The following is a 26,729-nucleotide window of genomic DNA, read 5'->3' as shown; positions in this document are numbered from 1 at the left end:
TCACCCTATGTATATGGTGTGTGTCACCCCATGCACATGGTTTATGTCACCCCATGCACACAGCGTGTCACCCTATGTATATGGTGTGTGTCACGCCATGCCCCAGCCGCATGCCCATGGTCTGGCATGTCCGTGTGCCCCCAGAGGGGCCGTGTCCCCCATGACATCCCCAGCCCCCTTGGCAGCTGCCTGCTGGGTCCTGCCCCCAGCCTGCTCCGCACAGCCCCCCCAGCCCCTCACTGCGCCCCAGGGTGCAGGCCAAGTCCTGCTCCCACGTCCCCATCAGGGTCACACTGCAGCCCGTCTGCTCCCCATAGGCAGCCCCAGGGCCGCCCATCGCCGGGGGGTCCCAACTTGGGGGTCCCTGCTGGGGGTCAGGGTTTGGGGTTGGGGCTTGAGGTCCCTGCTCGGGGCTGCCCAGCCCAGGCCCGGCCCCTGCCCCAGTTGAACCATTAACAAGGGTTAACTGGTGACCCATTGTCCCGCGGGGATAAAGCCGGGGGGGGCCGAGCAGGGCCAGAGCCGAGCACCCACAGCCCCGCCGCCATGAGCAGCCAACGGGTGGTGAGTACAGACCCACATCGCCCCACGCATGGGGGGGCAGAACCCCCCCTGCACTGCCCCACACACGGGGGTCAGAGCCCCCCCTGCACTGCCCCACACACGGGGAACAGAGCCTCCCCTGCACTGCCCCACACGTGGAGGACAGAGCCCCCCCCCCCTTCCCTGCACTGCCCCACTCATGGGGAACAGAGCCCCCCCTGCACTGCCCCACTCATGGGGAACAGAGCCCCCCTTGCACTGCCCCACACACGGGGAACAGAGCCCCCCTTGCACTGCCCCACACAGGGGGGACAGAGCCTTCCCTGCACTGTCCCACACGTGGAGGACAGAGCCCCCCTTGCACTGCCCCACACAGGGGGGACAGAGCCCCCCCTGCACTGCCCCACTCATGGGGAACAGAGCCCCCCTTGCACTGCCCCACACACGGGGAACAGAGCCCCCCTTGCACTGCCCCACACAGGGGGGACAGAGCCCCCCCTGCACTGCCCCACACACGGGGAACAGAGCCTCCCCTGCACTGCCCCACACAGGGGGGACAGAGCCCCCCCTGCACTCCCCACACACCAGGGCAGACCCCCCCCCCCCCCCCCCCCCCCCCCCCCGGGGCTCAGCCCCACAAGTGTCACCCCCATGGGACCCATGCCACAGGCAGCAGCCCCAGGGGCCCCTATCCCAGGGCTGGTGCCTTTTGAGGGGTGGAGGAGCCCCAGGACCCACGGCTGTATCCTCCCTGCCATGGGGGGCCAACCCCCAAGTGGGTTCCAGCCAAGTGACCGGCCGGGGCAAAATGGGGGTCCCACAGTCCTTGGGACCTGCCTCCCACCCCTGGGGGGTGCAGGACACATGGGGCATTGGGCAGCACCCTGGGGTTCAGCTGCACCCAAGAGCCTTGCAATGCTGTGACACACGGTGCAGGGCTGCGCAGCACCATGCGATGCCATGCAGTCCCATGCAGCACCTGCAGCACCCTTGGGTCCCCCCTGCTCCCCCCATGCCACCAGCAGCACAGGAAGGGCCCCCCCACACCCTCAGCAGCCCTTTCCCCTCCCCAGGAATCCAACTGCCCTGAGGAGCTGCCCCCCAGCACGGCCGAGCCCCGGCACCAGTACCGCAACTACACGGTGAGGGGGGGCTGCACCGGGGGAAGGGGGGGGTCAGGGGGGTCCCCATCACTGGATGGGTCACTGGGGGGTTCTCCTGCACCAGTTGGGCCGTTTGGGGGGTGTCTGCACCAGGGCGGTCATTATGGGGGGGTCCCTGCACAAGCAGGGTGCAGGGGGGATCCAGCTGCAACCCCCATATCCAAGCCAGGGGGGTCTCACCCACTGCTGTGGGAGTCCAGGGGTGCTCTGCTGTGTTGGGGGGTGTCCCCACACCCTAGACCCCCCCCTCCCGCATTGCACACAGGAGGGGAAGCTGCTGGAGCGGGTGTACAACACGTACCGGCTCATGCACACACACCAGACCGTGGACTTCGTGCGCAAGAAGGTGTGACCCCCCCCCCAGCACCCCAAGTCCAGCCCATGCACCGGGGCACCCACTCCCTGCGCACTGCAATGGGGGTCGGGGGTGTTGGGGTCCTGGCGCAGGTTGTGGGGGACCCTGTCCCCAAAAACCCCACTGCATCCCCCCCCCACACACAGTGTGCGCAGTACGGGCCGTGCTCACAGCGCCGCATGACTGTGATGGAGGCCCTGGAGCTGCTGGATGAGCTGGTGGATGAGTCCGACCCAGACGTGGACTTCCCCAACTCCTTCCATGCCTACCAGACAGCAGAGGGCATCCGCAAGGCCCACCCTGACAAAGGTAAAGCTGGGGGGGGTCCCGCACCCCCAATCCCCCCCACCCCCCGGGGTCACATCTATTGGGGGTAATGGCCCCGCTCACCCCCAGACTGGTTCCACCTCGTGGGGCTGCTGCACGACCTGGGCAAGGTGCTGGCGCTGTTTGGGGAACCCCAGGTGAGTGGGGGGGGGTACGGACTGGGGGGCACGGACTGGGGGGCATGAGGGGATCCAGGGGGGTCCCGGTGATCAGAGACCCCCATGCACCCCTGCAGTGGGCCGTGGTGGGGGACACCTTCCCCGTGGGCTGCAAAGTGCAGAAGTCAGTGGTGTTTGGAGACTCCACCTTCCACGACAACCCCGACACCAAGGACCCCCGGTATAGGTGAGGTGGCTGCTGAGGGCTGCACCCAACGTTACACCCCTCATTGCACCCCACATTACTCCCGGGGTGGGGGGGTGCAGGCACCAACCCTGAGCCCCCCAACCTGGCTCCATCTCCAGCACTGAGTACGGGATGTACCAGCCCCGCTGCGGCCTGGAGAATGTCCTCATGTCCTGGGGACACGATGGTAAGGGATGAGAGGGGAAGCAGGGGGGTCCCTCACCCACAAACAGGGCACCCGGACCCCCTCTTTCCCAGGGATTCAGGCCTGGAGCACCTTTGCTGGGGGGTGTGGCTCTTGGGGTGCTCGGCCCCATCGCTGCACCCCATTGCTCCCCAGAGTACATGTACCGGGTCATGAAGTTCAACAACTTCACCCTGCCCAAGGAGGTGAGGGATGCGGCTGCGGGGAAGGGAGGTCAGTAATGGGGGGGACACATGGTCCCCCCACCCCGAGCTGACACTCCCTCTCCGTGCCCATCCCCATGCCCTCAGGCCTTCTACATGGTGCGGTTCCACTCCTTCTACCCCTGGCACGCACACGGGGACTACCTGCACCTCTGCAGCGAGGAGGACCTTCGCATGCTGCCCTGGGTGCGCGAGCTCAAGTGCGTGACTGGGGGGGATGTAGGGGGCTTTGGGAGGGGGCTCAGCCCCAGGTGAGCCCCCCCTCCAGTGCTGACCACACTGAACTACTCCACAGCAAGTTCGACCTGTACACGAAGCAGGAGGAGCTGCCCGATGTGCAGCAGCTCCGCAGCTACTACCAGTCGCTCATCGACAAGTACTGCCCTGGGGAGCTGTGCTGGTGAGGGGCAGGCACACCGGGAGCACCCCCAACCCCGGGACAGCGCTGGGACCATATCAGGACCCCTACTGCACCAGGACTGTCACTGCACCAAAACGGGTTCCCCCCTTTGCGCCAGGACCAACAGTACCACACTGCATTGGGATCCCCACCACCATACCCCACTGAGACCCCCAGGGCAAGGCACCGGGATCCCTGCCACAAGACACAATGCACTGGGACCCCCACCATACTGCAGCGAGACCTCACTGTGCTGCAGTGGGACCCCCAGTATAGTACACCAGAACTACCACTGTGACCCATGGTATCACACTGGGACCCCTACTGCACCACCCTGAGACTCTCAGCACACCCCAGCCCCATGGCACAGCCCCTTTGCCATGGGGGCCCTGGGGCCATACAATAAACCTGCTTGTCACACACGCCCAGTGGCACCTGCACTATAGGGGAGACATGGAGCAACCCCTCCCCAGGCACACGGGGGACTCCTCCCCAGGGAGGAATCCCAGCAAGAGCCGTGGGGCTGGAATGTCAAAGGCTTTATTTAGAAAACATAGGAACCTGCTGAGCTCACTGGGGGAGCATGGAGCAGCCCAGCGAGGGTGGGGGGGAGCAGCCCAGCTGGTCTAGGGAGAACCCAAACTGGTCTGGTGGTGGCTAAGGGCTGGGAAGGATAACTGGAAAGGCTGGTGCTGCCCAAAGCTGCTCCCACCAGCACCGAGCATGACCCCACCAGTGCCTGGCATTGCCCCACCAGTGCCAATACCCACCACACAAGCGCCAGCATCACCCTGAAGCCGCAGCACAGGGATCAGAGGCAATGGAGCCACCCGGTGTTGCTGGCATTAGTGCAGCACCCTAGGGTGCCTTCAGTCCACCGGTGGAAGACGAGACCCAGGCTGGCGGCTCTGGGTGCTACTTCTTCCTCTTGGTGCCATGGCGGCCGCCCCCACAGGCCTCGGGGCCACCGCAGGCCCGGCTCTCACCCCTCTCCTGGGGCTCCCTCCTCCGCATGTGCCCGTTCTTCTCCGCACCCCCCCTGTCCGCAGGGTCTCCGCGCCGGGGCCCTTTGTGGCAGGCAGGGGGTGCCCCCCCCCGGCACTGGTGGTGCAGGGCTCGCAGGAGGCAGGCAGTGGCCACCACCAGGTAGAGGGACCAGAGGATGGTGGGGCCAGGCACCGGGCGGCAGAGCTGGCGCAGTGACTGGAGCACCCGCGGCAGCACCGTGGCCAGTGGGCGCCTTGCCGGGGTCTTGTCCTGCTGGGGGTGAGGAGGAGGTCAGGGGGACACTGGGTGACTGTGGGGTGACCGTGGGGTGACTGTGGGGTGGGGTCCTACCTTGAGCCCGTGCTGGTTGAGCAGGTTCTCCAGCATGGGATCACCCAGGGACACGCTGGGGAAGAACTCCTGCACCCGCTGCCGACGCCACCACGAGTGGCTGTGGGGTGGGAGAGCTCAGCACCCTGCCTGGCCCCCCCCCCCCACAGCCGTGGGCGGCTCCTGACACCCTCAGGCAGAGCCCAGGGTGCTGAGGAGCTGCAGGGCAAGTTAATGATCCCAGGTAGATCCCAAATCCAGCCTGCGCCACCCCCTGGGCACTCATGCGACAGTACCATCTGCAAGCAGATGTGGTGTCACATCAGATCCGGGGTGCAGACGGGTGCAGAGGGGTCCGGTGCCACTCACCTGCCCTCGGTGCTGCTGGTGAACCAGTACTTGTAGAGCTGGGCACGGATGTAGACAGGGGGGCGGGCGTTGAAGGGATACTGGGACTCATCGACCTGCACCAGGCGGATCACTGCAGGAGACGTGGCGTTAGCTGCGGCCGGGAGCCTGTACCCATGGGTGCAGGGGCACCCCGAGGCACTGCTGGGCTGGAGCCCGTGTCTCCGGAGCACAGAGCACTGCCCCAGCCCCACTCACCGTCCTCCTGGCCCTGCAGCAGGCGGTGCACGAAGCTGCTGAACCAGGGGCTGCTGCTGTGGTGGCCCAGGGCTGCAAACCACATCTGCCAGTCGAGCCGGGGCTGGTGCGGGGCCACCACGGGGGGAGCCCTGCTCACGTTCCCTGGCTTGTACATGAACTCGATCTCCTGGAGGGCAGAGAGGGAATGGCGGGTGTCAGCGGGGGTAAGGAGGTGGCCCTGGAGCTCCCCCCAGCTCTGCGGGCATAAGGCTGAGCGTACCCACAGTCACTTCTGGGGTTATCATGTGCTTCCAGAGGGACAAAGCCCCCCCGAGGACACAGGCCAGTGCGACACAGATGCTTGGATCCAGTGGAGTTGATTCCTCAGCCACCCCACACCTGCCTGTGGCACTAAATACAACTGTGAGACTCGATTCACCAAAGCTCAGTGCATTCAGTTCACAACCACCACAGCAGCGCTCCAGGCGTGAGGAGTGCCTGGAAAGATGCCCATGAAAAAGGACCTGGGCGGGGGTGGTTGACAGTGGCTGAATGAGCCAATAGCGGGCCCAGGTGGCCAAGGAGGAACAGCACAGTGGTTTGTGCCAGCACCAAGCGTGGCAGCAGGGCCAGGGCAGTGATCGCACTGGGCACTGGTGAGGCTGCACCTTGAATCCTGTGTTCAGCGCTGAGCCCCTCACTGCAAGAGAGACATTGAGGTGCTGGAGAGGGGCCAGAGAAGTGCAACGGAGCTGGTGCAGGGCCCGGACCACAAGTGTGATTGGGAGCGGCTGAGGGACCTGGGGGGTTCAGTGGGGAGAAGAGAAGGCTCAGGGGGGACCTGATGGCTCCCTACAACTGCCTGAGAGGAGGATGGAGCCAGGAGGGGCTGGGCTCTGCTCCCAAGGAACAAGGGATGGGACAAGAGGAAACGGCCTCAAGCTGCACCAGGGCAGGTTTAGATGGAGCTGAGGAACAATTCCTGCCCCAGAGGGTGCTCAGGCATTGGAACAGGCTGCCCAGGGCAGGGCTGCAGTCACCGTCCCTGCAAGTGTTCACACAGCGTGGAGACAAGGCCTCAGTGCCACGGGGCAGTGGTGGCCTTGGCAGTGCTGGGAACGGTTGGACTGGATGATCCTGAAGACCCTTTCCCACCCAAGGGCCCTGTGACTGGGGACCAGTGCTCACCGTCCAGTTCTGCCCATCGTAGCTGCCTTCCAAAACCACCTCAGGCCGCCCCCCGACACCCGTCATCCTGCGGAACAGCCCGTAGGAGTTCACGAGCTGGAGACGCTGCACCACGCCAAACGCCTGGTGGATGCCGGGCCACAGCTTCCCGTTGGACTCAAACTCTATGTAGGTGAAGGGCACCTGGGGAGGGGCAGGGAAATGCTCCAGCACCACGGCATAAGGGGCCCAGACCACGTCCTGCTCCCCAAACCCCATCCCTGCACTCACCAGGCTGATGGCAAATACCCCCACGGCCGCGGTGGTGAAGATGACCCACTGCAGCATGGCCCAGAGCTTCCAGAAGTAGCCACGGACACAGGCACAGCTACAAAAGGGGAGAGATGCGTCAGACTCATTTGGGTTGGAAGGGTCCCTGAATCTCAGGTCCTTCTCCTCAGGCTGCTCCATCCAGTCTCCCCCAGCCTGTAGTTGTGCTTGGGCTTAGTCCCCCTCTAATGCTCCCAGCACCCATGACAAGGCCCCCACTTCATACAGCCCCAAGGTCCAGCCTTCCCACCCAGCTCCCCCATACCCAAGTGTCCCTCTCTGCAGCAATCCCACCCCCAGGGACCCCAGAGCAGCCCCAAGTGTCCCCTCCCATCACGCACCGGTACATGGCAGCCAGGATCTCCCAGGACAGTGAGAGGAAGGCCAGCCCCACCAGCGGCAGTGTCACCGCCCGCAGCCACATCGTGAACTCGTGGTAGGTGAAGGCTGGAGCGAAGGAAAATCCATGGAGGGTCAGGGAAGAGCCTCTTCCACCCCAGGGACACCGGGACCCTGCAGCCCCTGCTGCGACGTACCCACTTTGGACTCCAGCAGCCTCTTGTCCCAGTTGATCTCCAGGCTAAAGTACTGAATGCTCCAATAGAGCAGGAGGCTGTAGGTGCTCAGCTCCAGCAGCGTGGACAGGAAGGACCCGAGGCTGGGGGGCCAGGCTGTGGCATGACACAGTAGCTCAGTGCCACAGCAGACAGAGGCCAAACACATCCCTGCAGCAGCAGCCAATCCACCACCCCTTGCGCTCACACCGGCACAGGGCAGAGACGGGAGCCCACCCCCCAGACTGGGCACCCCAGACTCACAGACTGTGTTCCTCTTCTTGCTGCGCCCTGTTGAGCGCCCCACATGCTCCTCATCCAGCAGGGAGGAAGCCAGGACGATGGTGAGCATGTTGAAGAAGTTGTAGTTGCCCGTGAGGATAATGAGGACCTGCAGCAGGACCTGGGGAGCAGCAAAGGGTCGAGGTGTCGTAGTGGTAGGGGGCAGAGGGCATCAGGCACCTCATCACCACCAGCCACCCCAGCTCCCACAGGGCCCTGTTCTGCCCACGGCCTGAGCTGGGCTCCCCATCCTGGGGAGCCCCATGGCACGTGGGATTACAAGGAACAGGACTGGACCTGTCTCTGCCCCCCCACCTGGCTGTAGAAGGCGAAGAGCCGGAGTCGGCGGATGGGAGCGAAGAACAGGACGGGGACAGCGACCTCGATGACATAGGTGGCTACCACACTGAACTTCTGGAACCACACTGGGAGCTGGTGCGCAAACCACGCAGCTGGCGTGGGGATGCACTGGGTCTCGTAGTGGTAGGTGAGAGCTGGGGGGGACAGCAGGGGTTGGGGGGGAACATGGGGGTCACATGGATGCAGAATGGATCGGGCAGAGCCAGCAAAAAGCTATGCCAAGACAGGAGAGGAGCCCACAGCGGCTGTCTTTGGGCATGGGGAGCAGAGCCTGAGGTTCAGGGCAGTGCCCCTGCCTGGCCCCACAGCCGCAGCGCCCCCTCACCTGTGAGCCCCCACCATGTGGGGCAGCGGCTGGTGAGCTTCACCACCCCCGAGGCGAACATGAGGCGGAAGAGCAGCCAGCGCATGAGCCAGAAGGTGATGCTGTCGTGGGGGCGCCAGGCTGGGGACCCCCACGAGAGGAGGCGCAGGGGGGCCACCAGTACGGCCAGGAACCCCGCTTCCAGCAGCAGACTGTCCCTGTGGGAGCATCAGAGCTGTGGCCCCCCTTGCCACCCAGGCAGGGTGGACCCCCCAAAGGGAGGGATGAGGTGGGGGTGACTTACCACTGGAAGTAGAGGAAGACCTGTCCCACCTGCACGAGAGAGGGAGGCTGGTGAGCAGGGAATGGGGGCAGGATTGGGCCCTAGTCCATCCCCCATGGCCCTGGGGTGGCCACAGACCCCCTCATGTACCCCAGTGGTGCTGGGAGAGAAGACTCCATGGTGTGTGCAGGAACACAGCCCAGCACAGCAGCGTCACTGATGGAATCATGGAATAGTTTGGGATGGAAGGGACCTTAAAGCTCATCCAGTTCCAAACCATGCCATGGGCAGGGGCACCTTCCACTAGAGCAGCTTGCTCCAAGCCCCTGTGTCCAACCTGGCCTTGAACACTGCCAGGGATGGGGCAGCCACAGCTTCTCTGGGCACCCTGTGCCAGCGCCTCAGCACCCTCACAGGGAAGAGCTTCTGCCTAAGAGCTCAGCTCAGTCTCCCCTCTGGCAGGTCAAAGCTATGAGGAGCAGCAGGAGGAGCAGGAGGGCAGCGGCCAGGAGCAGCTCTCACACCAGCCCAAGCCCAGGGCTGGAGCCTGCCCCAAGGAGCAGGAACAGGGACTTTCTCTCCAGCATACCCTTAAAAGGGAGCGAGGAGAAGGAATTCTGGCCGCACATGGGCCGGCAGAGGCAGAGCCACACACGGCACAGGAGCCACGCAGGGACAGAGCCCCCACGGGCGGGGGGTCCCCCAGAGCCTCCTCCCACCTAAGAGGTGCCACTCCCTCCCCCTGCCGGGGCACTGAATCGCTCTGAGCCCCAGCTCCTGCCATGGCTCTCCTGGGACACATGGACACAGCTCAATAGCACCGCCTGTGCCATGCAACAGCTCCCCATGGGGTGCAGCCGGGTGCTGGGGAAACTGTGGGGTGACAGCACTGCAGGGGAGCCCCCCAGCACAGAGGGACCCCCTTCCTATAGCCAGCCCTTCACCCTTCCAGCTTCCCAACAGCATTCCCTGCATTGCCAGACACAGCCCAAACTCCAGCAGGAGGGAGCAGTGAGGGCTGGGGCGATCTCTAAACAGAGGTGGGATTTCCTCCCTTCATTCCCTGGTTTCAGAGGAAAGAGGATCCCTCAATTCCTCCTACTGCCGCTTGCACAGCGGGATCTGACTCACCAGCAGGAAGCGGCTCAGGAGGGTGGATTCATGGCTGGGGGACACAGATCTTGTGGGATACAGGGAAAGGGCCTGGAGCTTGGGATAAGGGCCCTGGCAAGGCTTGGTAAGGCAGGGAATCAGCTCTGCAGGCAAGTCCAGGGGGGTTTATCCTAAGAAAGCACCAAGAATTGGCACAAGGATGGTGCTGTACCCACCAACATGAGCCAAGGAGGTATCAGCACCTTCCCCACAGCTCCAAGGGGGAAGCTGAGAGTTCCAGGAGCTCATGGGATGGTATTAATGGAACAATGTCACCTCCCTAGCCTCCTAGATCCCATTCCAACCCCTCCAGGGCGCCACAAACCCGTTCCCATTGGATCTCATACCTGGTAGAGTGAGAAATAAAGCACCCAGAGCAAGGCAAAGACCAGGCTGTCCCTCAGGGGCTCCAGCAGCAAGGCACCGAAGGAGCAGAGCACCCCAAGAAGGCAGAGCAGCTCCATTCCCAGCTCTGTATCCAAACCCAGGCTGGGCCCAAGCCACAGGAGAGTGGGAAAATCCCGGAACTGCTCCCATAGACGCTGGCCACTGAGGCGCAGCACTCTGCGAGCAGGCAGGATTCCATCTCTTCCATAGAGACCTGGAAAAGGGATGGTGGGAAGTGGGATAAAGGTACTTTTAGGCTGCTAAAGGTGGGGCAGCACATTGGGAGCCCACCCTGTCAGTACCTGGAGGAGCTCCAGCTTGGCCCCATTCAACACTGGCTTCCCAGTTTCATAGGATCATGGAACAGGTTGTGTTGGAAGGGACCTTAAAGCTCATCCAGTCTCAACCCCCTGCCACGGGCAGGGACACCTTCCACTAGAGCAGTTTGCTCCAAGCCTTGTCCAACCTGGCCTTGAACACTGCCAGAAGAACTTCTGCCTCATCTCCAACCTGAACTTCCCCTCTGTTTGAACCCATCACCCCTTGTCCTGCTGCTACAGCCCGTGATGAGGGCACCTCCCCAGCATCCCATCCTCAGCATCCTCCCAGTATGCCACCGCCTCCACCCCACCGCAGCTCGGTGTCACCCGCACACCGCCTCACAGCACACTCAGCCGCGCTCTCCACATCGTTAATACCAAACATTAAAGATCGCTGCTCGCAGCGCGGGTCCCTGAAGGACGCCGCTGGTGCCCATCAGACACGCAGCCGTTATTCCCTCTCGGAAAACCCATTTCCTCTCGGACTGGGCACGGAACAGCCCTGGGATGAGCCCAAACGGCGGCCAGACCAGGGCGAGCCACGTAGGAGGCCGGAGCAGCCGCGGCCGCCGCAGCACTGCGCTGCGGTACCTCAGCGAGGTGTGGGCCCGGAGCCCGCCGGGACCCCCGGGACAGGGCTGCGGGAAGGGAGAGGCCCCCCCCAACGACAGACCCCGGCACCCCCCACCCGCGCCCCGCCGTACCGGGGACCTGCACGTAGAGCGAGGCGAAGGCGGCGAGGTAAGCGGCGGCCAGCCCGGCCAGGAGAAGCTCCCGCACCCGCCGAGGCGGCTCCGCCATCAGCGGCAGCAACGGCGGCGGCGGCACCACAGAGCTCGCCCCGCCCACTGCGCCTGCGCGCAATGACGTCAGCACGCTCCTCCCCGCGCCGTTTCGGGCGGGAAGTGCAAAATGGCGGCAGAGAGGTGAGGAGGCGGCGGTGAGCGGCGGAGCGGGGCCGGGGTCTGACCGGGGTCAGGGGTTCGCTGGGATCGGCACGAGCGATCGGCCCCGGGAGCTTGACCGTGCCCGGGGACCAGGAGGTTGATGGGACCCAGCTGCCGGGTCCCGCTGAGCTGCGGCTGCACCGGGGTGGGGGGGAGTTGATGTTCACTGCTCCGTTCCGGGTCCTGAGGGGCTGCTCCGCGTGTGCGGCTCCTGTGGGGCTGAAGAGAGCTCAGAGCTCAGCCCCGGGCCTCACAATGCAAGTAATGGGGTGCCCGGAGAGGCTGTGGCTGCCCCATCCCTGGCAGTGTTCAAGGCCAGGTTGGGCACAGGGTCTTGGAGCAAGCTGCTCTAGTGGAAGGGGTCCCTGCCCGTGGCAGGGGTTGGAACCAGAGGAGCTTTAAGGTCCTTTTCAACACAAACCAGGCTGGGATTGTACGAAATGAGACATTGAGGTGCTGGAGAGAGGCCAGAGAAGGGCACTGGAGCTGGTGCAGGGCCTGGAGCACAAGTGTGATGGGGAGCGGCTGAGGGACCTGGGGGGTTCAGTGTAGAGAAGAGAAGGCTCAGGGGGGACCTGATGGCTCCCTACAAGTGCCTGAGAGGAGGATGGAGCCAGGAGGGGCTGGGCTCTGCTCCCAAGGAACAAGGGATGGGACAAGAGGAAACGGCCTCAAGCTGCCCCAGGGCAGGTTTAGATGGAGCTGAGGAACAATTCCTTCCCCAGAGGGTGCTCAGGCATTGGAACAGGCTGCCCAGGGCAGGGCTGCAGTCACCGTCCCTGCAAGTGTTCACACAGCGTGGAGACGAGGCCTCAGTGCCACGGGGCAGTGGTGGCCTTGGCAGTGCTGGGGAATGGTTGGACTGTTTGATCTGAAGCTCTTTGCCAACCCAGTTGGTTCCATGATGTGTGTTCGCTGCATGGTTCTGTTCAACTCCAGGTTTCTGTTTCAGGTTTCCATCAGCTGCTCTCTGTGACCTGCCCCTCTCCGATGCCACCTGTGGGATCACCGGCTGCTAACAGCAGGGGTTAACCCCGTTCAGAGCTCAGAAGATGCCCCCCACCAGGCGGGAGCTGGAGTCCCGCTTCGTGCACCTCCTGCAGCCCATCCGCGACCTCACCAAGAACTGGGAGGTGGACGTGGCCGCACAGCTCAGCGAGTACCTGGAGGAGGTGAGGTGATGGGGGGGTCCTGCCCTGGTCCATCCCAACCCCCCCCCCCCCCCCCCCCCGCTCCCCATTGCCATCACTCCTGTTCCCGACAGCTGGAGAACGTCTGCATTTCCTTCGACAATGGGAAAACCACCATGAACTTCATGGAGGCGGCGCTGCTCATCCAGGGATCCGCCTGTGTCTACAGCAGGAAGGTGAGGAGCTGGTGGTGATGGGGGAGCCGGGTGTCAGGGGTGGCTCCGAGAGTCTGCCAGGGATGTGAGCGTTGATAAGTGTGGGATTGAATGGAATTCCATGGCCAGGTCCACTCTGTGATGTACAAAAGAGATCATGTCAGAATTGGTGATGATTTATATGGGGTTGGATTAAAGTGATTTATACAGCACTGGACCGGAATAATGTGTATAGACACCAAAAATCCAAAGGGATAAGGGAGATCCTCCTGTTGAGGACTACAGATGTCATAAAATCATGAGTCACAGACTGGTTTGGGTTGAAGGGACCTTAAAGCTCATCCAGCTCCAATCCCTTGCCATGGGGAGGGACACCAGGTCCCAGCTTGCCCAAACCTGGCCTCAGAAGGGAAGAAACAGGGAAAAGAAGAACAAGGTGAGCCAGAACCCAAGCACTGGGGATCAGAGGAGGGTGGTTGTTCCCCTCATACCAGCTCTTCTGGGAGCTGCTTCCTCCCTCTCCTGAGCCTGGTTGTTTTCCTCCCTAGGTGGAGTATCTCTACTCACTGGTGTACCAGACGCTTGACTACATCTCCAACAAGAAGTAAGTAGGGCTGCAGTGCCGGCTCCTCCTACCCTGCTGCCCCTCAGCGATCGTTGTGTTACAAACCCAAACATGCCTCTTGCAGGGTTGGTCTTGAGCCCATGCAAAGCACTTTGGGGGGGCTGCAAGAAATGTCCCCAGTGGGATGAACCCCAGAACCTGGGGCCATGATTGTCCCCATGTGCACGTCCAGTGCCACCATCCTGTGGTTTTCCTGCCTGCTCTCAGTACAGGCCAAGGGGAATGGCTTTAACCTGCCAGGGGGGAGATTGAGATGAGCTCTTAGGCAGAAGCTCTTCCCTGTGAGGGTGCTGAGGCGCTGGCACAGGGTGCCCAGAGAAGCTGTGGCTGCCCCACCCCTGGCAGTGTTCAAGGCCAGGTTGGACACAGGGGCTTGGAGCAAGCTGCTCTAGTGGAAGGTGTCCCTGGAACTGGAGGAACTTTAAGGTCCCTTCCAACCCAAACCATTCCAGGATTCCCTGATGTTGATCCTGTTTTCTGCTCCCTGATCCAGGCAGGAGAAGCTGCCCAGCTCCCTGGGTCCAGATGGGAGAGACGCCGATGCCACCTTTGGGGAGGAAGATATTGATGAGAAGGTGAGAGCTGCAGCTCCAGTGCCTCTGGTGCTGGGTCCATCCCACCCCTGTGTCCTCGTGGCCCCACAGACAGACAAGTGACCACATGTGGGTCTCTCTCTGCAGTTCCTCTCCCTGGATGACATCAAGGACACCAGCCAGGCCAATGTGGACATGAAGGATCACCAGTCCAACGTAGGAGCCATTCCCCTCCTTTGCTCTCCCTCCCTGTGCTGGGGTTTCCTAGGATGAATCCCGAGGTGCCCTCAACCCACCTGTTTGCCTCTGTAGCCCGTGAGCATCATTCCTTCAACCCCCATGTCCTTGGTCCCACCAGAAGACGATGAGAAGAGAGACAACCCCCTGCTCAGGTGAGATTCCCTTAGCCACTCCTGTGGCTTTACCTGTGTGTCCCCGTGGTGGGGCTGGCCTTTCCCTATGCCTCAACCAGGGAACTGCTGCCTTCCCACCTAAACTGGGAGGGATGATTCTGGAGGCTGGGAGCTGCCTGTGGTGCAGGTAGGCTATGGGGGGGGGGGGAAGGGATGAGCCAGGGCTGGGCTGGGAGATCCCAGCAGGACTGAGCTGGGAAGGACTGTTGGGAAGGCCGGGGCTGTGGCTCCCCTGCTGGGGCCATCCCCTCCCGCAGGCTGCTTTGCGTCCCTGATGGGGCTCTGCCCGCAGCTGCAAGGGGGAGGTCTTGGCGAGCCGCAAGGATTTCAGGATGAACGTGTGTACCCCGCACAAATCCGGAGCGTTCCTGCTGGAGCTGGCGGGGCTGTCCCCAGCCCACCCCCAGAGCCCTGGCCCTGCCCCAGGTATGGTTTGGGTACAGGGCACGGAGCGGGATGCTCCTGCCCGCAGGGAGGCTGCCCTGGGCAACCCTGCGCTGGTGGCTCCGGTGCCAGGGCCACTGCCGGTGACCTGTGGCCGTTGTCACCCGCGGCAGCTCCAGCCGGTGTCCCCAGCAGCAGCAACAACAGCAGCAGCAGCGGTGCAGAGGTTCCTGTCCGGGCACTGAGCTTCTCTGAGGAGGGAGGTGAGATCCCAGGGCCCTGTGTCCTGCCCGTGTGTCTGTCCCTGGGTCCTGCTCACTGTGTCCACGTGTGTCGTGGTTTAGCCCAGCCGCTAACTCAGAATCATGCAGCCACTCGCTCACTCCCCCCCGCTTCTTCCCCCTCCGTGCTCCTGGAGGGATGGGGAGGAAAATGGAGAGAATGTAACTCCCATGGGTTGAGATAAGAGCAGTCCAGTAACTAAGGTATAACACAAACCACTGCTGCTACCACCAGTAGTAATAATGACAAGGGAAATAACAAGGGGAGAGAACACGACCGCTCAGCACCCGCTGACCGATACCCAGCCCAACCCGAGCAGTGATCTGGGCCTTCCAGGTGATTCCCCCCAGTTTCCATCCCAAGCATGACGTGCTGTGGTACAGAATACCCTTTTGGCTAGTTTGGGGCAGGTGTCCTATCCCTGCTTCCTCCCGGCTTCCCATGCCCCTCCTCGCTGCAGAGCACGAGACTGAAAAGTCAGGGTAAGTGCTACTGAGCAGCAGCTAAACCCATGGCTAAAGCCCAAACACAGCCCTTCACCAGCTACTGGGAAAGAGAAAAGTGACTGCTGCTGCTGAACCTGGCGCAGGCTGTCCCTGTGGTTTTGCTGGCGTCTGCCTGTCCTGCCCATGCATCCATGTGTCACGTCCATGTGTCATGTCTAGCCCATGTGTCCTGCCTGCGTATCCATCCGTGCCACAGCTGCCGTGCCTCCATGAAGCCCCTGGGGTGCTCCTTGGGAAACAGGGAATCCTGGCTCATTCCCATGCAGGACTGGAGGATGATGGTGCTGGTGGAGATGATCCCATGCAGGAGGATGCCACGGTGCTGGCTCCGGGTGGTGCCAAACACATGGAATCACAGCGGGTAGGTGAGGGCTGGGACAGCGCCACGCTCCTCACCGGAGCCTCGGCTCATCCGGCTCATCCTGTCCCTGCCAGAGCACCCCAGGATACGCACTGCGGGAGCGAGCCCCTGCCCAGCTCCCCCAGACCCATGTCAAGGTAAGGGGGACCTGAAGCGTCCTGGGGCTGTGGGACACCGGGAAGCCCTGGGATGTCCCAGCCCTTCCCAGGGTGCCCCAGGGAGCTGTGGATGCATCAGCACCCACTCCCTGCAGGAGCTGCTGGATCCGTGGCAAAGTCTTGATCCCTTCGCAGACTCCGAGGACAAACCCCTAAGGAAAGGTACGTGATGGGAGCTGAGGACAGGGCTGCTGCCCTGGCTCTGTCTGTGCAGCACCCGCTCATCCTGGTTCCATTCCCCATCCTCTTGTCCTTCGGCATCCCTGGAGCCACAGTGGGTTTATCCCGGCACCTTTTCCCACCTGCTTGTCCCTCGGCATTCCCGGATCCTCGACGGGTCTCTGCTGGCCCCATGGTGCCCAGAGGGGCTGTGCCAAGGGCCGAGGCTGGAGCCACCCTCCAGCATTCCCGGCAGCGCCCAGGGCCAGTCTGACCCTTCCCACTCCCAGGAAGACCGTTCCTGGTGCCGCTGGGCCTGGAGGACATGGTGGGGGGGAAGCGCAAGAGGAAATCCCCCCGGAAGCTCCAGAACTTCATGAAGTGGTTTGCCATGGCCTGTGAGTACCGCAGCGTGTCCCATGGGATCCGGCCAGGATCCAACGGGAAGGGTCAGCTGAGCCCCACGGGGGGACCTCAACACGACACCTTGGACGTGGCTCTGGAGGCCACAGCCCCGTGTGGGGTCTGTGGTGGTGGCAGAGGTGTCGGTGCTGCTGTCCTGGGGGGGGTTCTTCCTCTGGGATCCCAGTTCTCCTGGTGGGAATGGGCACCTTTGGCTGGTGGGATCTTCAACCCTGTGGTTCCCCCAGACAACAACGTCTCGGATGGCAGGAGAGCCAAGAGGAACGGCCCGACCTTTGCCGGTGAGTAGTGGGGCTGGGGAATACGCTCTGTGTCCTGCCTGTGGCTCTCACCCCCCCAGCTTCTGCGCCGTTCTCTTGGGGGGACAGAGCCAGGGCAGAGGGGACCCTGCACCCCAAAACTGTGAGTGGAGCCTGGGATGGCACCAGTGGCCACCCTGTGCCTTGATGGGGGAGAGCTGGAAGGGCAGGCCCCCCCCCCCCAGGGTGCAGAGGTGCTGCCCTGCCCCTGTCCTGCTGCAGACCTGGAGGTGCTCTACTGGAAGCAGATGAAGGAGCGGGTGGCAGTGCAAAGGAAGCTGCAGCCCAGGGTGAGTGGTGCTGGAGGGGGGGGGCGGTGTGCTGGGCTGGGGGTATCCTGCCTTGTACCCCCGGGGTGGGGGCTCAGGCCTGTTCCCTGCAGGAGCCACTGCAGCCTGAAGAGGAGCCGGAGCTGCTGGAGGAGGAGCGAGGGGCTGAGGACGATGAAGAAGGTGCTGCACACCGAGACCCCCCCAGTCCCTGTCCCACCCCTATGGGGGGCCCCATCCCGCTGTGACAGGGCCTGGGGAGGTCACTGAGCACACTCCCTCCTCATAGGTGACTTTGGGGAGCACGAGGACATTGAGGCCCTGGAGGAGCTGGAGGAAGGAGCCCCCAGTGAGTGCATGGCCCTGGTGGGGGGGGTTGCATCCCCTGTCCCTCTGTCTGTCCATCGTTGGCCATGTCCCTGTCCCTGTGTGTGTGTGCGTGCTCAGACCTGTCCCTCTGCATGTCCCCATGTGCCCTCACTGCCGCTGTCCCCCCGCAGATCCCCGTCCCTCCAACTCTCTGTGCTACGAGGAGCTGGTGCGCAGGAACGTGGTAGGTGCCGTGGGGGGGGGGGGGGGCAGTGCAGGTGCTGGAGGCTGTGGGGTGCCCCCACCCCGCCTGCTGTCCCCATGCACCCCAACCCTCCCCGTGCCCCCCAGGAGCTGTTCATGGTGGAGTCGCAGCGCTATGTGCAGGAGACAGAGCTGTCACAGCGTGTGCAGTGCTGGGAGGAGCGGATGGTGCCACTGCTGCAGGAGCAGGCAGGGATATAGGAGGGGCTGGGACCGCTCTTTCCTGCCTCTCCTTTTCTATCCCCCCTTTCCTAACCCCCCTCTCACTTTCCCTCCCCTGCTTTTCCTTCCCCCTTCCCACTCTTTCCTCTTTTTTCCCCCCTCTTCCTTATTTCCCCCTCCATTTTCTCTCCCTTGTCCCCCTTTTTTCCCTTTCTCCTCTCCTCTTTTCCTGTTTCCCTCTCCCCCGACTCGCTGACCGCTGCCCCCGCAGGAGTCCCGCCAGGCTCTGGATGTCCGTGGCTATGGGCAGGCGCTGGTGCAGGGCTGCGGCGCCCTCGGGCACTGGCGCTCATTCGCACGGCTCGTGGCGGGGCGGCCCCCGGCCGAGGTGAGCCGGTACCTGATGGCGGCGCTGCAGCTGGTGAGTGCGGGGGGGGCTGTGCCATGGGGGGCTGTGAGTGCCCCCTACCCTGCAGCTGGTGAGTGAGAAGGGGCTGTGAGTGCCCTGGGCCCGCAGCTCCTCAGTGCCAGAGGGGGCATGAATGGGACCGGGGGGGCTGGGGGTGTTCCGGGGCTCCCTGTGCCACCCCAGACCTCAGCGTTCCCCCGTCCCTTGCAGGCCAATGACTACGTGGTGGAGCTGGCGCAGGAGCCGGGGCTGGAGCAGGCGCTGGACACGCTGCGGCTCCGGCTGCTCACGCACCAGCAGGCGCACGAGCGCTTCCAGGCCTTCCACCTGCCCTCAGCATGCCCGTGAAGGGGGGGGATACTCCCCGGGCACCCCAACCCCTCCACCTACCACCAACCCCTCCTCCAAGCCCCTTTGTAATCCCCCAATACCCATTTTGTACCCCAAGACTCCTTTGCCTCCCCCCTTCATACACCAGCCCTCCCCCTTCTGTATTGTCTTCATAGCCCCAAACAGCCCCTTTTGTACCCCTAAAGCCCCTCATGTGTCCTCAACCCCTTCTTACTCATGCCCAGTGCCCCTTTTGTACTCCCAGACCCATCCTGTTTATCCCCAACTCCCCCCTTATGTACTTCCACCCCCACATGACCTCAGTTCCCTCCATGTGCTCCCAAAACCCCCTATGTCCCCTCACTCCCCTTCCCCACGGCAATAAACCCGGTTTTGATACAATGACCAGCTCTGCTGCTCTGCGGGGACAGACCCCAACCCCTGGGGATGCACCTGGAGGGTTCATTGGGGGTATCAGGAGATATTGGGGCTCTTACTGCCCATACCCACTGCCAAAGGAGGCATCAGGGGGAGTTGGGGTCCCCCTCACCCAGGATCTACTGCTTTTAGGGGTATCAGAGTCCCATCTCCTGGTTCCCACCACCATGGGAGCCACTGCGGGGTGTCAGGGTCCCCCACCCTGGTCTCTGCCACGGCAGGTGGTGTCAGGGTCCATGTTACCCCAGTTCCTGCTACTGTGGCGGGTGCTGGGGTCACCATGGGGGATGTTGGGGGGCCCCTTATCCTGGTTCCCACCACCCCAAAAGACATTGGGGATGTTGGTGTTCCCCATCCCTATACCTGCCATAGCAGGAGGTGTGAGGCTCTGTGTCTCCCTCACTCCCCACTGCCACACGGGTGTTGGGGCTGTTCTGGTCCCAATCCCATGGTCCCTGCCACGCTGCAGGGGGGTGGTGGTGGGGTGGCTGTCAGAGTCCTCCCACCCCGGTACCCACCACCACAGGAGCCATCAGGGTCCGTGTTCCCCCCCCATAACTGCACCCTGGGGGGCTGTCAGGGTGCCCCGTGCCCCACTCCCCGCTGCCACAGGGGGTGTCAGCCCCCCCCCCCCCAAGCACTCACACGCGCGCTGCAGGTGCTTTATTGCAGGGGCTGGTAGGTGTGCATGTGCCTGCGCACGCTGCGCTCCAGCTCCTCGGCGCTCTTGCTGCTGCCGTAGCAGTCGAGGAAGAGCCCGTCGGGGCCCAGGAGGTAGATGAGGACGCTGTGGTCCACGATGTAGTCCCCGTCGGCGTCGCGGGGCCCGGCGCTGGCGTACACGCGGAAGGCGGCGGCGGCGGCGCGCACCTCCTCGGCGGTGCCGGTCAGCCCCAGCAGGCGCGGGTGGAAGTCGCGCAGGTACCGCTGCAGCGCCGCCTCGTCGTCGCGCTCGGGGTCCACGGTGACGAAGAGCGGCTGCAGCGGCGGCAGCGCCGGGTCCCGCTCCAGCGCGGCCACGGCCCGGCTGAGGCGCTCCAGCGCGGCGGGGCACACGTCGGGGCAGTGCGTGAACCCGAAGTAGAGCAGCACCCACTGCCCGCGGAAGTCGCTCTTGGCGCGGGCGGCCCCGCTCTGGTCCCGCAGCGCGAAGTCGCCCTGGGCCAGCGCCAGCTCCCGCAGCGCCTCCCGGCGCCGCCGCTGCCGCTGCCGCTCCCGCCGCTGCCGCAGCCACAGCCACGCGCCCGCCGCCGCCCCCGCGCCCGCCCCCGCCACCAGCGCGCGCTGCCACAGCGGGAGCGGCCGCGGCTCCGGGCGGCGCAGGCGGGAGAGCAGCGAGCGCAGCATGGCGGGGCTGACCTCTGACCCTGACGCGCACGTGACCTGTGACCCCATCATCGCCTCTCTTTACCCCAAATGGCCTCTGACACCCCCCCTCCCCTCCCCCGCCTTCCTCCCGGTCCAGGCCCCGCCCCCCGGCTGACCTTTGACCTCTGTCCCCGGTGAGCCGCGTCCCGCCCGCGCCGGTCAGCGCGGGACGCACCCGGAACCGGAAGTCCCGGCGGGAGGACCGGCGGAGCGCCCCCTGGCGGCACCTCCGCACGCGGGGCGGCAACGGGGGGGGCGGGGACAACGAGGTCATCCGGGATCATCGGGGTCATGGGGGGCAGGGAGTTATGGAGGGTCAGCGAGGTCAGGGGGTCGTTGGTATGATGGGGTCATGGATGACATGGGGTCATTGGGGGGGGCTGTGGGGTTATAGAGCCATGGAGCTGTGGAGCTATGGGGTTACAGTGCTGTGGGACTATGAGGCTATGGGGCTATGAGGTTTTGGGGCTATGAGTTTATGGGGTTATGGGGCTGTGGGGTTCTGGTGCTGTGGGACTATGAGGTTATGGGGCTATGAGGTTATGGGGCTATGAGGTTTTGGGGCTATGAGTTTATGGGGTTATGGGGCTGTGGGGTTCTGGTGCTGTGGGACTATGAGGTTATGGGGCTATGAGGTTATGGGGCTATGAGGTTATGGGGCTATGGGGTTACGGTGCTGTGGGACTATGAGGTTATGGAGCCATAATGCTGAGCCAGAGCTCAGCCCCTCTTCCCGTGGCCTCTCCAGGGCCTCCTCCAGCAGAGCAGGGCACGGGGTGGGAACGGGAACGGGGATGGGAACAGAGCACCCGCAGCGTGCAGGTGGCTCTGCCCAGCACAGGGCGCAGGGGGCGGCGCAGGGAACACAGAAGGAGCCCGGGGGTGACTCTGAACACAGCCTGTTCCCAGCCGGAGCCCCCCTTCCCGCCTGGAGCCCGTTCCCGGCTCCGGCCTGCCGCAGGCTCTAGTCGGGCACATCCACGATGAGCGGCGTCAGGTACTCGGAGTGGCGGATGCCAAAGGTCACTCCCTGGGGCCGGCTCTGCAGGGGGGGACACGGTGATGGGGGGGCTCTGGCCCGTGTCCCCCCATATCTCCCCACAGGGGTCCCTGCTGACCTGCTGGGGACTGTACGCGCCAGGGCCCGGTTTGGTGGTGGTGTCCCCCGGCAGCACGTTCCGCGCCCGCATCGAGAACCGCGGTGCTCGGTGCTTGTACACGTCCGTGTCCACCCTGCGGTACTGGCACGGCCCCGGTGTCTGTGGGCACGGCAGGGGGACATGAGCCGGGTATCAGCACCGGCACCGCACCCAGCACCCTGAGCCCCAGCACCCTCATCCCCACCACCCTGATGCCCCAGTAGCCCAAGATCCTGATCCCCCAGTACCCTGACCCCTGGTACCCAGCACCCGGTGCCCTGACCCCCAGCACCATCACCCTCCCACAACCCTGACCCCTGGTACCCAGCCCCTCACCCCCCAGCCCCTCAGCATCCTCCCCCCTGGACCCTTGGCTCCCTGACTCCCTTTGCCCCCCAGGCCCCCATCCACCTGATTCTCTGCCCCACCTTGCACAGGTCCTGGCAGAAGGTGCCGATGGTGCTGCGCCCTGACACGGAGTAGCTGGGTGCCGAGGTCTTGCTCACAACGTGTGGGCCCAGCATGGGGGGCAGGTGATAGGCAGCGGGGCCTGAGGACAGGGGTCATTGGGGAGAGGGGGGGTGACACCCCCCCAGGAGGGAGGGACCAGCCCAACCTGTGGGGAAGGGGGAGGGGGGTCCATCCCCTCCCGGGGGGATCATGGGGTCTAGTTCAGGGATGAGGGGGCTCCCAGGGGATCATCAGGGTCCCATCCCATGGGGGATCCCATCCCATCCCATGGGGATCATGGGGGTCCAATCTTATCCCATCCCATAGGGAATCCCACCCCATCCATCCCATGGGGGATCATGGGAGCCCTATCACAACCCATTCCATCCCATGAGAGATTATAGGGGCCCCGTCCCATCCCATCCCGTCCCGTCCCGTTCCGTCCCGTCCCATCCCATCCCATCCCATCCCGTCCCGTCCCGTCCCGTCCCGTCCCGTCCCATCCCGTCCCATCCCATCCCGTCCCGTCCCATCCCATCCCGTCCCGTCCCATCCCATCCCATCCCGTCCCATCCCATCCCATCCCATCCCGTCCCGTCCCATCCCATCCCATCCCATCCCATCCCGTCCCGTCCCATCCCATCCCATCCCGTCCCATCCCATCCCGTCCCGTCCCGTCCCATCCCATCCCATCCCGTCCCGTCCCGTCCCGTCCCATCCCGTCCCGCCCCGTCCCATCCCAAGGGGTAACGATTGGCTCCCACCCCGCTGACGGTGCCGCTCTCACCCGGTGTCTGCTGCTCGGCCCCGTGCCGGGTGCGGGAGCTCATGGAGCAGGCGGGGGCCGTGGGGAACGCGACCCTCCCGGCGCGCTCCGGCCGGTACCGGGCTGCGGGCGGGGAGGGGGGGGTGCTCAGCGCGGGGCCGCCCGGGGGGGGGGGGCCCTGCCCCTCCGCGCCCATGGAGGGGCCGGGGGGGTCTCACCTGGGCCGGGGGTGTTGAAGGGCAGCGGCTCCCGCGGGCGGCTGCAGATGGAGTACGCGGGGGGCCCGGCGCGGCCCCTGGCGGTGGTGCCCGGCGGCAGCAGGTACCCGGGGCCCGGGGAGCGCTCCTGCGGCCGCGCCTGCACCCGCAGCCCGAAGCTGAAGGCGGGGGCGCGCTCCCGGGACGGGTCGTGCTCGTAGAAACCTGCGGGGCCGGCACGGGGGCGGTGGCGGGACCCCAAGCACCGCAACCCCACAGACACCCCCCCCCCCCCCCCGGACACCACGGACCCCCCCCCCCCGCATCCCCCCGGTACCCACATCCCCCTCAGCCCCCGCAGCCGCACTCACCGACGCCGCTCGGGAGCCCGTACTTGGGGCCGGGGCTCGTGTAGAGGGCGGCGATGGGGCCCCGCGGGCGGTGGGGCCTCCAGCTGCCCATCCAGGGGCCGTCCGACATGGGGGACACTGCGCAGGGAGCGCCCACCTCAGCCAGCACCTGAGTCTGCGGGACACGGGACACGGCACCGGATCCTGCGGGACACGGTACCAGAGCCTGCGGGACACGGGTGCCTCTCACAGGCAGGGACACGAGGCTCTGCAGCCCCGCAACAGCGGCAGCGGTTGGCATGGGCACCGTGTCACCGGTATCACAATGGACGGGAGTTCTGAGATTCTGCAGCCCCTGGAATCCCGCTGGTCAGCACCCCGGGGGTACACCCAGCACCCCATGGACACAGACCCCAGGACACTACGGATCCAGCCCCCCATGAATGCACCCCGATACCAGGGGTCCCCCATCCCGGGTGCAGGTCCCTGGGCAGCCCCTCACCCTGCACAGTCCAGCTTCAGCCTCTCTCCTCCCCCGGTTACCGGGGCACCGGCACAACAAAACACTGGGCAGCACAGAGCACGAAGAGGGGGTACAAGGACACGGGAACATAGATGGGGATGTACATGGGTATAAGACCTGGCAATGTATGTGGGGATGAGGAAAACATTGGGGCTGTTCAGTCTGGAAAAGAGAAGCTGTGTGGAGACCTCAGAGCAGCTTCCAGGGTCTGAAGGGGCATACAAGGATGCTGGGGAGGGATCCTTCTCCAGGGACTGTACTGATAGGACAAGGGGTGATGGGTTCAAACAGAAAGAGGGGAAGTTCAGGTTGGAGATAAGGCAGAAGCTCTTCCCTGTGAGGGTGCTGAGGCGCTGGCACAGGGTGCCCAGAGAAGCTGTGGCTGCCCCATCCCTGGCAGTGTTCAAGGGCAGGTTGGACACAGGGGCTTGGAGCAAGCTGCTCTAGTGGAAGGTGTCCCTGCCCATGGCAGGGGGGTTGGAACTGGAGGAACTTTTAAGGTCTCTTCCAACCCAAACCATTCCAGGATTCGCTGATGTTGATCCTGTTTTCTGCTCCCTGGTGCAGGCAGGAGAAGCTGCCCAGCTCCCTGGGTCAGGATGGGAGAGATGCTGATGCCACCTTTGGGAAGGAAGATATTGATAAGTGAAAGCTGCAGCTCCAGTGCTTCTGGCACTGCTTTTGTTCCAGGGCTCTCTGTGCCCCCCACTGTCCCCCCCACACCCCGGACCCCAGTGTTCCCTTGTCCCCTGCAGGCCAATGACTACATGGTGGAGCTGGGGCTGGAGCAGGCACTGGATAGGCGCAAGCACAAGCCCTTCCAGGCCTTGGCCTGCCCTCAGCATGCCTGTGAGGGTGGGGGACACACCCCCGGCACCCCTGAAGCATGAAATCAGACTCTACAACTCAGGTAGAGTTATAAAGCAGGTATGTTCATTACGGCGCCGGGTGCAAGGGGGATCTCTCATCCTAACTCACACACCGAGGGGTTAAGCAAGCAGATATTTATTATACACAAACATGCATATTCATTAGGTTCCTGAGAGTTGGGAGGGGATATTACAATTAGTTTAGGTACTCATTATCATAAGTCTCCTCCCTTTTGGCACTTGTGCACTGCCCTCTGATGGTCATGGGCAGGGTTCTTCAAGATGAAGTAAGTAGTCTTCCTCATGGTGCACTTTTCACCTTTGGCACAGTTGGATGCCCCAGTAATCACAAAACCAGCTGAAACCGGCCAGATCTGTAAGTTTCTGATAGCTGGCAAAGATTTAGGACAGTGTGACCTTCATACAAAATTCACTGCAAGCAGACCGGGATGGGCAGACAAGGAGTATCCCAAGCTAGCTGATGTTCAGGAGTCACCGTCTCCAAACTAACTGATAATTAGAAGGATGGTCACTCATGAGACGGATGGAAAGAAATAATTCACTCTTGTTAGTAAGACTACTAAATTCTGTTGTCACACCGCAGACTTACAACACAAACACTTTTCTCTATCTTAAGACCTAAGTTAAGCTAAAAGTTTCTTAACCCTATGTTTTCCAGGCACTCGCTTTCCTTATATCAAGTCCCCCCCTTTCTTTTACCTTTGCAAATTCTTTTGCTATATAACTCCATTTTACTCAGGAATTCTGGCAAGGTATTTATCACTTTCAACTTGTTGTCTAACCTTCTGTCTTTTCCAATCTTCATAATCAATTACGGACCTTTTACAACACCAAAAAGAACAGTGTATCATGCCACAAGTAATCAGTGTTAAAACAACTGGTATTAAGATTTCTGCAACCAGTTGCCTCAACCAGGAGAGATTAGGTAACCATGAAGTTAACTTTTCCATATTTCTGCAAAAGCCCAAGAGGTATCATGCTTGGTCACTTCATGAAATATTTGTTTCCAAATTTCTTCCAGATCTGTTTCAATTCTGCCACTTTGATCTATATAAGAACCATTGTTTGTGGAACAAACTCCAAGCCAATGTGAAGCCAATAATAGTAAGATTGGGTACCACAGCACCTAAGGTGCATACCCCCTTCCAGCTGGGGTAGAGTCTTACGAGCATTTTCTCCACATAACCAATACCATCCTTTCCCTTCAGGAACAGGCCACCACTGAACTACGGTACCATCTATATTAATAGTGTGATTGCAATTTGAATGGTGACCTACACCTGTGGCAATTCTTTGTACACAGGTATAATATTCTTAAACCCAGTCTCCAGATCTGAAAGGGTGAATTGGATAATCCAAACCTGTCGCTCTTGTCCCTAATATTCTGTTTAATGCCAACAAATATCAATAACCTCCTTTACTCAGTAATTCACAAAAATCTATTTGCCACTGCTGTCCTGGATAACTTCCTCTGCCAATTGTCTCAATTGGATTCCTATTTTACAGTTTTAGGATTATTCTTAAGACAGAGCTGACATTGTTTTGTCACTAATTGAACTATGGTGTATAGATTCCTTCCTATGATTTATATACAAAGAGTTACTACCCCATGAGTTTTATTATGTTCCTCCTGAACTAGCTTCCAGAGTTGATTATAGGGAATTACAATTTGCCCATCAGGTATCTGAACCCAGCCCTCTTCGTTTCCTGTCTTTTCAGATCTTCAGTCAACTTTTTATCCTCTTTTGAATATCTACGTTTAGATTTCTCAATTGTTAGTTTGCTATCAGGGATTAAGGACATGATTTTAGGTTGTTCAGCTGCTCGTTTGGCTTCAAAATTGGC

General features: G+C 62.5%; 5 protein-coding genes across 6 annotated transcripts; 2 read left to right on the top strand and 3 right to left on the bottom strand.

The window, feature by feature from the left end:
* Nucleotides 1-516: 516 nt before the first annotated feature.
* MIOX (myo-inositol oxygenase) lies at nucleotides 517-3,560 on the top strand. The gene is made up of 10 exons (XM_057403748.1): nucleotides 517-564; nucleotides 1,617-1,685; nucleotides 1,972-2,052; nucleotides 2,208-2,370; nucleotides 2,458-2,525; nucleotides 2,624-2,733; nucleotides 2,853-2,920; nucleotides 3,074-3,123; nucleotides 3,229-3,341; nucleotides 3,437-3,560. Exons 1-10 carry the CDS (start codon nucleotides 547-549, stop codon nucleotides 3,543-3,545), a joined length of 849 nt encoding a protein of 282 aa, XP_057259731.1. The 5' UTR covers nucleotides 517-546; the 3' UTR covers nucleotides 3,546-3,560.
* A 711-nt stretch (nucleotides 3,561-4,271) lies between these two features.
* LMF2 (lipase maturation factor 2) lies at nucleotides 4,272-11,402 on the bottom strand. Of its 2 annotated transcripts, none has more exons than XM_057403755.1 (14): nucleotides 11,290-11,402; nucleotides 10,226-10,479; nucleotides 8,748-8,776; nucleotides 8,465-8,661; nucleotides 8,095-8,273; nucleotides 7,766-7,900; nucleotides 7,480-7,633; nucleotides 7,285-7,390; nucleotides 6,905-7,001; nucleotides 6,635-6,817; nucleotides 5,465-5,633; nucleotides 5,228-5,339; nucleotides 4,880-4,979; nucleotides 4,272-4,798 (listed from the first exon to the last, which is right to left on the bottom strand). In XM_057403755.1, exons 1-14 carry the CDS (start codon nucleotides 11,384-11,386, stop codon nucleotides 4,457-4,459), a joined length of 2,154 nt encoding a protein of 717 aa, XP_057259738.1. In that variant the 5' UTR covers nucleotides 11,387-11,402; the 3' UTR covers nucleotides 4,272-4,456. The 2 variants fall into 2 exon arrangements, with proteins under 2 accessions (XP_057259738.1, XP_057259739.1); XM_057403756.1 differs by having other exon boundaries at nucleotides 4,273-4,801; nucleotides 7,480-7,614; nucleotides 7,762-7,900.
* Nucleotides 11,403-12,551: 1,149 nt separating this feature from the next.
* Nucleotides 12,552-18,781, top strand: NCAPH2 (non-SMC condensin II complex subunit H2). The gene is made up of 20 exons (XM_057403747.1): nucleotides 12,552-12,704; nucleotides 12,797-12,898; nucleotides 13,426-13,481; nucleotides 13,996-14,077; nucleotides 14,183-14,251; nucleotides 14,348-14,427; nucleotides 14,741-14,874; nucleotides 15,006-15,095; nucleotides 15,887-15,981; nucleotides 16,056-16,118; nucleotides 16,235-16,301; nucleotides 16,589-16,696; nucleotides 16,949-17,002; nucleotides 17,243-17,310; nucleotides 17,403-17,472; nucleotides 17,579-17,638; nucleotides 17,790-17,842; nucleotides 17,950-18,051; nucleotides 18,296-18,445; nucleotides 18,644-18,781. Exons 1-20 carry the CDS (start codon nucleotides 12,585-12,587, stop codon nucleotides 18,779-18,781), a joined length of 1,761 nt encoding a protein of 586 aa, XP_057259730.1. The 5' UTR covers nucleotides 12,552-12,584.
* A 1,083-nt stretch (nucleotides 18,782-19,864) lies between these two features.
* Nucleotides 19,865-20,548, bottom strand: LOC130596292 (protein SCO2 homolog, mitochondrial). The gene has a single exon (XM_057403746.1). It carries the CDS (start codon nucleotides 20,546-20,548, stop codon nucleotides 19,865-19,867), a length of 684 nt encoding a protein of 227 aa, XP_057259729.1.
* Nucleotides 20,549-21,530: 982 nt separating this feature from the next.
* Nucleotides 21,531-23,635, bottom strand: CIMAP1B (ciliary microtubule associated protein 1B). The gene is made up of 6 exons (XM_057403745.1): nucleotides 23,493-23,635; nucleotides 23,143-23,346; nucleotides 22,946-23,047; nucleotides 22,137-22,258; nucleotides 21,688-21,828; nucleotides 21,531-21,611 (listed from the first exon to the last, which is right to left on the bottom strand). The coding sequence occupies exons 1-6, from the start codon at nucleotides 23,599-23,601 to the stop codon at nucleotides 21,534-21,536; spliced, it is 756 nt and encodes a 251-aa protein (XP_057259728.1). The 5' UTR covers nucleotides 23,602-23,635; the 3' UTR covers nucleotides 21,531-21,533.
* Nucleotides 23,636-26,729: the final 3,094 nt, after the last annotated feature.

This window comes from Pezoporus wallicus, unplaced genomic scaffold (assembly GCF_028554395.1).
Source record: "Pezoporus wallicus isolate ANWC-B61680 ecotype Strahan unplaced genomic scaffold, APGP_CSIRO_Pwel_v1 contig_6978, whole genome shotgun sequence".
In the NCBI taxonomy this organism is placed as follows: Eukaryota; Metazoa; Chordata; class Aves; order Psittaciformes; family Psittacidae; genus Pezoporus; species Pezoporus wallicus.
Note: the sequence above shows the minus strand (reverse complement) of the source record. Positions and strands in the feature narration are given on the sequence as shown.

Bases quoted from the DNA above. Each gene is read 5' to 3' on its own strand.
- MIOX (XM_057403748.1), top strand. The intron at 2,371-2,457 runs GTAAAGCTGGGG...GCTCACCCCCAG, and splicing joins CAAGGCCCACCCTGACAAAG to ACTGGTTCCACCTCGTGGGG. The intron at 3,342-3,436 runs GTGCGTGACTGG...ACTACTCCACAG, and splicing joins CCCTGGGTGCGCGAGCTCAA to CAAGTTCGACCTGTACACGA.
- LOC130596292 (XM_057403746.1), bottom strand. From the start codon at position 20,548: ATGCTGCGCTCGCTGCTCTCCCGCCTGCGCCGCCCGGAGCCGCGGCCG.
- CIMAP1B (XM_057403745.1), bottom strand. From the start codon at position 23,601: ATGTCGGACGGCCCCTGGATGGGCAGCTGGAGGCCCCACCGCCCGCGG. The intron at 23,048-23,142 runs GTGAGACCCCCC...CCCCGCCCGCAG, and splicing joins CTTCAACACCCCCGGCCCAG to CCCGGTACCGGCCGGAGCGC. The intron at 21,829-22,136 runs GTGGGGCAGAGA...CCGTGCCCACAG, and splicing joins TCTGCCAGGACCTGTGCAAG to ACACCGGGGCCGTGCCAGTA.
- NCAPH2 (XM_057403747.1), top strand. From the start codon at position 12,585: ATGCCCCCCACCAGGCGGGAGCTGGAGTCCCGCTTCGTGCACCTCCTG. The intron at 16,697-16,948 runs GTGAGTACCGCA...TGGTTCCCCCAG, and splicing joins GAAGTGGTTTGCCATGGCCT to ACAACAACGTCTCGGATGGC. The intron at 17,311-17,402 runs GTGAGTGGTGCT...TGTTCCCTGCAG, and splicing joins AAAGGAAGCTGCAGCCCAGG to GAGCCACTGCAGCCTGAAGA.
- LMF2 (XM_057403755.1), bottom strand. From the start codon at position 11,386: ATGGCGGAGCCGCCTCGGCGGGTGCGGGAGCTTCTCCTGGCCGGGCTG. The intron at 6,818-6,904 runs GTGAGTGCAGGG...GCCCCTCCCCAG, and splicing joins GGGTATTTGCCATCAGCCTG to GTGCCCTTCACCTACATAGA. The intron at 5,634-6,634 runs GTGAGCACTGGT...TCTGCCCTCCAG, and splicing joins ACGATGGGCAGAACTGGACG to GAGATCGAGTTCATGTACAA.